This window comes from Aythya fuligula, chromosome 1 (genome assembly GCF_009819795.1).
Source record: "Aythya fuligula isolate bAytFul2 chromosome 1, bAytFul2.pri, whole genome shotgun sequence".
Taxonomy (NCBI): domain Eukaryota; kingdom Metazoa; phylum Chordata; class Aves; order Anseriformes; family Anatidae; genus Aythya; species Aythya fuligula.
Window position 1 is genome coordinate 55,506,623 of NC_045559.1, and position 10,340 is coordinate 55,516,962.

Consider the following 10,340-nt stretch of genomic DNA (forward strand, 5'->3'; position numbering starts at 1 on the left):
CTTCCCCTGTCAGCTCCTACTTCACAGCCCAAATATTCTGGTCCTGGACTGCCCTGCTGCTTTCCTGCTTGCTCTTCCACCAGATCCAAGTGCCAGCCTGCAATGAGCACCCCGCTTAGCCCAGCTCAATGGTCCATCCAGGCACTGCCTAGCTGAGGGCCTGGGAGCTGTGGTTCGGTCGTGTCATGGCTCTGTCCCATCCTGCGCTCCCTCCGAGGGCAGAAAATGACTGAGTCGTGTCTGACAGTCACCAGAGGTCAGATCCTGTGCGTCCTGAAGTATGGGTAAAGCTCCCTCTGGCTTGTACAGGGCCTGACCCCATACTGAGATGCTCCACGCATAGCACAGCTCTGCAAACCCGCAGCCCAGACCTTGCCCTGGTGCTGCCATCTCCTCCTAATCATTCCTCTTCCTTTCAAGCAGGCGCTGGGGTCACCTCCCAGCTGCTGAAATCCATCAGTGTGCGGGAGCCCTGCCTGGAGGCACTGCTAAGAATAGAGCTTAAGGGTGAGAGGAAGGGAGGAGAGAGCCTGGAAGGGATTTGGTTGCTGCCAGCACAAGTCAGCCCCCACCAGGTCTCCTGCAAGAGGCAGAGGACATGCAATGCATGCAGCGCCTTTCTCTGACAGCCTTCTGATCCTGAAAATAAAGCAAACAATGCTCTTGCCTTGCTATGGCTATAGGATTTGCTATTGCCCTTCTCTCCCTGGCTAGTGCTGCCGGGAGTACAGTGTGCCACCTGTCTGTCCGTCCGTCTGTCTGCACAGCCTGCGCCGCAGGCTCCGAAAGCAAAGCGCAGACGCACAGTCCTCGAAGAAGCCATGTATCAGCAGAATGCCATAGAAACCGAAGCTGGGCTGCAGGAGGCCTTTTCCCCAGCATTATGCAATACCCAATTATGTAATTGGGAGTTGCATAAGGCGCCCGGCTTCTTCGGCGTGCCGGCCTCCCCCCTGGCTGCTCCCCTGGCAGAGCAGCACGTGCCAGGCTGGCACCAGGCTGCACTTTGCACAGCACGGGGGCACGGCACAGCCAGGGCTGCGGCCGTCACCCCGAGCCGTCCCCTGCTCCCAGGTGGGGTTTTTATTTTTAATTGTAGCATGGGGAAAAAGGTTCATTAAAAAGGAAAAAAAAAAGGGGGGGGGGGGGGTTGGTTGTTGCAAAAACCCTTGTTCACCTCTCTGAGTTGTTTTGCTGTGCAAACACAGATGGTTTGGGGTGTTAAAATTGAATGGTTTTGGAGCATCCTTCGCTCCCTCCTGCTGGAAAGTGCATTTCATAAGCGTATTTAAAATGAAAATAACCGTCACTGTGATTCCTACCAGTGCCTGTCTCTCAGGCACGCATTTCCCTCTTTGCAGCAGCCCTGGCTGCAGAGAAGACAGAGCTGGAAATTATTGCAGCATTGCTACATTAACCTGCCAAGGCAGCGTGGGGGACTGCTGGGCTCTCTGGCACTCGTTTTACAGGCCGTGGCTGGCTTTCTCTCTCTCTGCAACAGCGCTACTCTAAGAAAAACTGAATTTGGCCAAAAAAAAAAAGGGAACTGGTGCATTCCTGCTGCTGGCATGCAATTCCCACCGGGGTACTCCGGCCCAGCCTGTGCCCTGTGTTAGGAACCGGCACTGGCTGCTGCTCCTAGCACCGTGCCCTGCAGCCAGACCTCATTCTTCCCCTGGCTATCCCAGGGGCTGAACCTCTCTGATTGCTCACGAGTGGGGAAACAAGCAGCTTTCCCCTTTGCAGGGCTGCTGCAAGGTCTAAATGCACTGATACCTATGGCAAGGTTTGCTGTCCGTCAAGGAAGGAGCTGTTTTGCCAGAAGAGACTCTTCCCCTGCCCTTTAGGGAGGGGGGATCCTTTCCTAAGCACCTTTGGGATAGACACCAGCCCCTGCAGCCCCTAGGAAAGGCCACAGCCCCCCTCCAGCCTGCGGATCCTGCATGGGGACAGGGATGTGGCCTCCCGTCTGCATGGCTCTGTCGCCCGTGGCCACTAGATGGTAGCAAGCCCTGGCCGACAGCTCCAGGCTGCTGCAGCTCGACCAGGGCTCCCCCAGCAGCAGCACTGGGGGGTTTTGGGGTCTGGGCCTGATCATCGCCATCATCCCCTTTGGGGACCTCACAGCACGGCCAGAGCCTTGCGAGACCCTTGGTGATGGTGGCACGTCGGCTGCTGGTGCTTCGCTTCACTGCGCCCCAAAATATTAATGATTTAATGCTCGTTTAACAAGAGCGCTTTATGGACGACCACGGGCGCGTAGGTGTGGTGTGGCCATATGAAAAGGCCACCCAATCGCCCACGTAAAGGTGACAGCCGACAGGTCAGCCCTCGGCACTTGGTGTTTGCCCAGATGGTGGTGCCAGCCATAGGCCTTGCCCAAGGGGATGACCAGAGGGCTGAGGCACGCGTCCGCATGGCCGTGGTGTGCTGTAGGGCTTGCAGTCATTCTGCAGGCCAAATTTATTTATGCTCCATGGGGAAGAGCTTACGATTTCTTTTCATTGCCGTTTCACTTGTAGAAAAACTGCTATGGCTGCCCTTTTGAAGGCCTCTGTCCATTTAATGTCTGTACAGAGACTGTTGGCTTCACGGCCATGGGGCAAGCAAACTCAGATGAGGTTATTATGGTGATGGAGCAGTTTCAGCATGAGGAATGCAACGGAGCTTGGTGCATAAGCAACCGCCTCTTGTGTACCAGGAGCACACATTTCTCTCGTGTCTGAAGTGCATGTAAGCCTGTAAGGTCAGCATTTAGGATCCTACCCAAGGCTGAGCGTGGGGCGGTGCAAATGCTTGTCTGGTGTGATAAGGACTCGAGGAGTGAGGCTGTGGGGATGTGATCTCTGCTGGAGGGCTCCCAAGTGCTCCTCCATCACTTTAGCCTAGTTTGGGCAACTGATAGTGCCCCGGTGATTGCATGGGGAAATCAGGATGAAATCTTGGCCTGGAAGCGTTTAGGAGGCGGGTTTTGGGGTGTGAGGCAAAGTGGTGCATAGAGGAGAGAGGCAGAGGACCGCAGGTTGGCTTGGCTGACAGGCGCTTGCTAAGCACAGCGGGAGAAATTCTCCTGCCTCTAGGCTTGGTGACCAGCCGACACCTCCACCTGCCTCTGGCCACCCTTCCTACCCTTCGGAAAGGCTGCAGTGTACTGGCTGGGCTTTGTTATCGGGCCGTGCTCTGCCTGCACTCAGCCCTTGGAAGGGATTAATCATCCTGCTGGCACGCCAGGCTGCTATCGGTCCTGCGGGAGGCTGAGGAGATAGCCTGGGAGGTGTCCAAAACCATATCCATGGTGGCTCGTGGTGGCTTTTCCTCCTGATGCTGACACTTGGCATGAGAGACCTCAACCCCTGCAGGGGAAAGGAGAGGCCTCTGGAGGGGAGGAGCAATGCCAGCAGCCATCCTGGCCTTGCTTCTCCCTGCCTTTGGCAGGCAGGGGTGTGGGAGGCGGGCTGGCCTTGCAGATGACAGTGCTCTTCAGGAATCTTCTGCTGCACAGCTTGACACCGTTGCTGGGTCCTTGGGAAGCCGGGACAGGCTCCTGGCAGTGCGTTTGGGCAGTGCCCTTTCTGTCGAGAGCGGGCCGTGTGCCAGTCCAATACGAAAAGCAGAAATGATGCCATCAGTGGCACCCACAATAGCACCCGACCCGAAATAGCTTCCTAGAAAAAAAGAGAGAGGCTGATTAGGTTAGACAAGCCTGAAAGAGAGCAAGATGTCCAGCTGACGATTAACAGGTGTAGGTCTGTGAGGAGGGACTATAAATCCCGCGGGTGAGCTCTCCAGCCACCCTTTTGGGGAAAGGCAACCACTGCAGGCAGCGCTCGGGACCCGTCCGCCCCCATCTTCCCCTGCCTCCGGTGAACCATGGGGCTCAGCGACCAGGAATGGCAGCAGGTCCTCACCATCTGGGGGAAAGTGGAGGCCGACCTCGCCGGCCACGGGCATGCAGTTTTGATGAGGTAGGCAAGAAGCGTTGGTCCTAAGAGCAAAGCTGAGAGACTGAGGAACGCTGCGTACGGGGACTCGTGTTCAGCACTGTGCGTTTCAGCAGGCTGTTTTCTCTTCATGTAGGGTGGTGGCATTCCATGGCTATGGTTTCTGGCTAAAAAAATTATGGCTCACTGTGTGAAGGGGCTGAGATTTTGTCTTTCTACCTGTGAGGGAAGGAGGAGGCCTGCGCTGCTTTCAAAGGATGGAGGCACTTTGTTGCTCCCTCTACCTGACCTGCAGGCGAAGCTCTGCCTTGGATGCTCACTGCCCAGGCACTGATGTGAGAAATGCTGGAGCAAACTGTGTGCCCTGGGCCTTCAGGTGCTCTGCAGCAAGGGCGTGGGGAGGAAGGGATGGAGAGGGGAAGAAAATCAGCTCTGGTAGTTCTCTTGAAATCTCTGATTTCAGTAAAATTTACTATAAATTACCTGGGTGTTTCCCTCTCTCCACCCTGATGTCACCCCATCCTGCTTTTTGGCCAGACCCCCTAGAAATCCAGGCAGTAAAACTTGTCCATTCCCTGCTGATGAATTTGGGGTCTGGGTGTCAAATGAGGCACATCCTTCCCTGTTCTTCCAAGGTCAGAGAAGGCATGCTCGTGAGGTCCCCATATGAGAGGACCCCTGTCCCTACACTGTCCTTGAACTCCTGCCCCCCGAGAGAGGAACACCCCGGGAAACAGAAGCAAATCACAGAAATGCAGCCTGCAAGGGGTCTCAGGGCTGTGGAGGGGGAAACAGCATCGTATCCTACCCTGTCCCTAAAGACCAGAAGGGATGGAGATGTCAAGGAGACCCTCTCCAGATGTCCCCTCAGCTTGTGCTCAGCACTGTATGCTAGGAGGGTATGGACGCTATGGACAGCAGTGGGGATGTGGCTCTCACACGGGGGGGGGTTTCCCATCTCAAGAACAGCTAAAGGGAGGACCCCACACCGATGGTCAAATCCACAATCCATTCAAAGCTTTTCCAAAGGTGAGCCAAACCAGAGGGGTGTTTTATTTATTCTGACCAGTTCAGCTGGTGAGATCCAGAGCAGGTATACTGGGGTGGTGGGCAGCAGAAGGCTGAGCCCTCCCCACCTGACCACCTCTGTGAGGTGGCTCTGAAAGTGCCCCAAGACAACAAAAGCAGTTCCCAAACTGCACAGGTAATGCTGCTTTTCCTCCAGGTACTGAAGGCCGAGCATTGGCATTAAATGCCAAACCATGGCATTAAAGGTGATACCCCCATCCCGTGTGACTCGGTGCTCGCCAGCACACATGCAGGTCATTTCTTGCTCCTTCAAGGGGTTTCTGAAGGAGGGGAGAGACAGGGGAAGCCCAGCAGGCGTCTCTCAGTTTAGAAATGTGCCTGCTTTTGCCTTGTTAAAGGCTTCTTAGGTAGATGACATATCCTGGAATATGTTTAGGAAAATACCGATCCAAGTGGATGTTTTCCAAAGGAAACAAACAAACAAACAAAATATTCCTCGGAAGAATATTCAAAGGTCTCAGGAGTATCTTGCCTTTGGCATGATTCAGCCCTAGCCAGACACGATGGAGGGAGGTTTTTGGAGATAACTCCATCCCATTGCATAGGGCAACCTCATCTCCCTGGGTGAGAGACAACCTTTGTCATAGAAAGATACAGGAGAAAAAAAAAAAAAAGAAAAAAAAAAAAAAAAAAAGAGAGAAGGCGTGCATTGTGCTCAGCACTTGGTAGAGTACAGAAGTCCTTTGGAGATGTTTGGAGGGAAATGTTGGCAAAGATCGATCACTCATTTATAGAAGCTTTTTGCTGCAGGACAGCTTCTGTTTTCCATGTGGCTGAGGTATTTGTTAATGTAGCCTAACCTATGCTTACATGAGATGTCAGAGAGCCTGGCCCGCACCCAAATGGCCACTTAACAGGAGGCATGTTTAGTTCCAGAGGGGACCAATCCCTAGGAAATCACAGGACCAGCACCTTCCCAAGGGCAGAGCAAGTGAGTAACCACTGTCCTGCAAAAGGAGGCTGGTTTGGTGGCTGCAAGCCCTGGGCCAAGGGTCCAGACCCTGCAGCGGGCAGCCTGAGTGAGCTACCTCATGGATGCGAGCCACTGCCCTTCTGCTGCTTCAGCTGCTTGGGTTATGCCCATCAGAGTGCAAAATACCTGAAAATAAACTTGTGCAGGGGAGCTGGTGTCTCTCAACACCTCATTATTAGACGGCTCCTAATAACCAGGACAGCCAGTGTCCCCCTTTCACCCTGACTCTAGGACTCTGGCAGGGAAAAGAATGAAATTTTCTACCAGTTTGGTTGCCAGTGGTGTCAGCATCCTGTCTCCCAGGAAATGTGGCAGGGAGGAAATGGGGGACAGCACTAGCCTGGCTTTTAGCCACCCGTCTGCCTTCCTGATTTCATTTCCATTTTGGGATCAGCGCGCCTATGTATAGCACGGAGTGGCAGGGCACCGCCAAGTGCCTGATGCCCCGTGCTCTTCTTACCCACTTGCTCCCAAGGACTCTCAGGGGTGCTGTGCTTCCAGGTGGAGCAGCCACACTGCCAGCACCAGGCTGAGCTGGGGCATGCGCGAAAAGGGCAGAAACTCAAACCCTCTGTCTGTGTTCACAGGGTGGGGGCACTGTAAGGTCTCCCACTGAGCTGATGTTCAAGCACACCTGAGCCTGAAGGTGAGGGACGTGAGGCTGGGGCCTCTTTCCTGGTCAATGCAGAGATGGGCTCAGGTCTACAGTACCTCACAGGGAGACAGGCTGGGGGAAATACAGGCTAGCTCCTCAGTGAGAGAGTGAGCCAGGGTGGACAGGTGTTTTTGTTTGGTTTTGTTTGGCCTTCAGGTGAATGCAAGAACACAGCTCTCAGTGCCACGACAAGCCTTGGCTATTGTGTCTGTCCTAGGACAGTTGGCATAGCCCAGGGACTGGTGCAAAGGGTTAGCACAGCTATAAAAAATAAAATAAAATAAAATAAAATAAAATAAAATAAAATAAAATAAAATAAAATAAAATAAAATAAAATAAAATAAAATAAAATAAAATAAAATAAAATAAAATAATAAAATAAATTTTTAAAAAGGATATTTTTTGGATACCAGTTGGACTTGGTTAGGGTAGTGTCTCTGTCTCAGCCAGAAGGAATGGAAAAAAGATGGGTTGATCACCTTAGGACATGTGTAAAAGGATGGGATTAAAGTAGATACAATATTCAAAGGGAGGTACATCAGCAGCTTCTGCCCTCCAAAGACAAGAGGCATTTTATCATTTGTTAATGATAAAAATCAGCCTGGACAAAAGAGATGGTAAAAGAAGCTTCTGCACACAGAGTGTCATCTTGCAATGGAACAACCCACCAGAGGAAGAACAACCTACACAGATTTAGAATAGGGTCAGCTGCTTTCCTGGCTTTCCATACACGCTAAATGGAGCGACTCTGAATGGTGACAATTTGGAAAGGGTCTTAATTCACCTGGCATGCTTTCACCTGGCATCGTAATTGCCAGGTGAAAGCAGCCACTTGCAGCAGGCACTAGCAAAGAGCTTTCTCTGTGGAGGGAAGCAGTTTCTCATACATTTTCCTGTCCATGTACCCCTGGAGTGGCTGGACCTCAGCTCTGTTCTGGATGACAGCTCTGTCAAGTCTCACAAGTCCCTCTGCTTCTGTCCACAGGCTCTTTCAGGACCACCCTGAGACCTTGGATCGCTTCGAAAAGTTCAAAGGCCTGAAGACCCCTGATCAGATGAAGGGCTCCGAAGATCTGAAGAAGCACGGAGTTACCGTCCTCACCCAGCTGGGCAAAATCCTGAAGCAGAAGGGTAATCATGAAGCAGAGTTGAAGCCCCTGGCTCAAACCCATGCCACAAAGCACAAAATCCCAGTCAAATATCTGGAGGTATGGAAAAGGGCAGGGAATCTTGGTGTCTGATGTGTAATGAATGTGTGCAGGACAGCTGTGTCCTGCGCTTTTAGTTAGTGATGTCTAGTTGGTCTTTAGTGAGCTCTCAAGTCCAAGGCCTCTGTGTACAGACAAGAAGAGGCACAGAAAGGGCTCAGCTCATGGTATGTGAATCTCCAAGTTTAGATTTCCCATTCCAAATGCCATATGCAGTCTGAGACACTCTTGACAATAATAAACCAGCCCCTGCATGCCTGGGAAACTACACGACATAAGAACTGCCAGCGGCTGGACACGAGGGATGTACAATTTTAGAGTAAGCCCTGGAGAATCCACTGGAGACCAAGACCCACAGAACTAAGTGTTGCACAAACACAGGCATGAATATGGGGCCTCAATGGACAAGGCAGGCAAAGAGTGGGAAGGGCCATGGTCTACTCAAGGTCACAAAGCAGATCAGTGTCCAAGCTAGGAACAGAGCCCAGTTCTTCTGCCCCGCCCAGGCTCCTTGCATGCTAGACCACAGTGTCTCTCCAGAGACTGCGGGAAGGGCTACTGAATTAGCTCGGAGATATTTCCAGGCTCTGCAACCTATTTCTTAGTCTGGATTTTCTGAAAATAAACCCTGAGCGTCCCTTCTGTTTTTTCTTTTTTTTTTTTTTTTTTTTTTCTTTTTCTCTCTCTCTCTCCTTCCTCACAGTTCATTTCTGAAGTCATTATCAAGGTCATTGCTGAAAAGCACTCTGCAGACTTTGGGGCCGATTCCCAGGCTGCGATGAAGAAGGCCCTGGAGCTGTTCCGAAATGACATGGCCAGCAAGTACAAGGAGTTCGGTTTCCAGGGTTAGCGTATCTGCACAGAGGGACACCACGACGGAGGCCTGGCCATGCATCTTAGAGAAGCTTCCCCAGCACTGTTTTGGACATCTCACGATCGGCCATCCAAGACGTGTGGGAATGCTTCGACAAGAGGCCGAGAGTCACCACAGGCAGAGCAGAGGCACTCAGAGTGATGTCCATGATAAACCGTTGTCCTTTCCTGGCTTCACGTATACAAGAGAAATAATCTGTTTACTTAGGAAAAATAATATAAGGGGTTATCTGTCAGCTTCTGCCTATCCCTATGCCCTTTTTCTTCCCCCCTCCCCAAAACCCAGTCTCATCTGAGAGGAGAATGTCATGGCAGGACACGAAGGGATGTGGAGGAACAAGGGGTGTGTTGAGGAGTGCAGTGAACAGGAGGGTGAAGGAATGACCCAAGTGGTACAAAAGGGATGTCAGGGTGGGAAGTGGGGACACCACATCCCTTTCCTCCCCCAGGTGAGACTGTTAGCGGGTTATGGTGGAGAGCTTTCAGCGCCGTCACTGGTGTTAGCTTGTTTCGTGGGGGTGAGAGCATGTCAGTCTCTGGGGTCTGCCAGCTTGGCAACGCGCTGAACTCACATTAGCAAACCTATAACGAGTAGTACACCCTGTGAGCCGTAGGTTTCTGGCAGCTGCTGCTATGCATGTGAGGCTGTGTTGCACTGGAAAGTGAAGTATGCGTTTCTCAGAAAATAAAAAATTCCCGCACTGGTGTCGTGTGTTCGCTCCTTGCTCCGTAGGAGCCCCAGCAAGAAGTGGGGGAGATGGAGGAAGAGGAGGAGGCGTTTTGTTTACGCACCCAGCCGCCAGCGGGCGGGTACACGTGTGTCACCACGGGGTCACGACCTGGTTCCTGGACTTCAGGGTTCCAGAAGAGCATCCTCATTCTGCACGAGAAGCGCTCCCTGACTCGAGGCCGTGGCCGCTGCTGAGCAGAGGGGATGTAGAGGGGATGGCCCCTGGCCAGCTGTGTGCTCTGCCTTTTTTCTGTGTGCAGCAGGGAGCTGGTTGCTGTGCCCTGCTGCTTATGGGGAGGTTGCACACGCAAGCAGCCTCAGGTCCCAGCCACAGCACTGAGCGCTGCTCTCTGCAGGAGATAAGAAGCAATAGGGTTGCTTAGCCTGGGGGGGAAGCTTGCAGAAGCAGTGGGTGCCCTTAAGACCCAAGCTTGGGTCTCTGTACCATTATGGGATGCTGCAGAGGCGAGCAGCTGGGTCCTGGCTAGGGGAAATGCATGGGGTCGACACCGCTGCTCTTCTCTGCTGTGGAGATAATGTGGTTTATCTCGGAGAGACAGCGTGAGGGCAAGCATGAGAAAGAAAAATGAGGTGCTCCAAATGAGGAGCTACCAGCAGGGTCTGGTTCAAAGCATTCCCCGCTGGGCTGCGTGCATTGGAGGCAGAGCAGGAGCCGCCAGCTCCCTTAAAAATCAATCCTGAACCAGCGTGATCCGCTGGGTCTTTGGTCAGGGCAAAGGCCACAAAATTTCAGTCTCTGAAAGGAGGAGGAACGAATTCCTTCCCAGAACAGAGCATCTCTGATTTCTTGCTCTTTATAAATCCTCACTTTACCTCTGGGAGCTTGCTTGGGGTTTCAACCTTTCTGAGT

General features: G+C 52.6%; 1 protein-coding gene across 1 annotated transcript; it reads left to right on the forward strand.

The window, feature by feature from the left end:
* Positions 1 to 225: 225 nt before the first annotated feature.
* On the forward strand, positions 226 to 9,445 carry MB (myoglobin). Its single transcript, XM_032207897.1, has 4 exons — positions 226 to 284; positions 973 to 1,074; positions 7,644 to 7,866; positions 8,570 to 9,445. Exons 1-4 carry the CDS (start codon positions 226 to 228, stop codon positions 8,714 to 8,716), a joined length of 531 nt encoding a protein of 176 aa, XP_032063788.1. The 3' UTR covers positions 8,717 to 9,445.
* Positions 9,446 to 10,340: the final 895 nt, after the last annotated feature.

Excerpts from the sequence above, each read along its gene's own strand:
- MB (XM_032207897.1), top strand. The coding sequence starts at position 226 with ATGACTGAGTCGTGTCTGACAGTCACCAGAGGTCAGATCCTGTGCGTC. Across the intron at positions 1,075-7,643 it reads GAGCCGTCCCCTGCTCCCAG|GCTCTTTCAGGACCACCCTG; the intron begins GTGGGGTTTTTA and ends TTCTGTCCACAG. Across the intron at positions 7,867-8,569 it reads TCCCAGTCAAATATCTGGAG|TTCATTTCTGAAGTCATTAT; the intron begins GTATGGAAAAGG and ends CCTTCCTCACAG.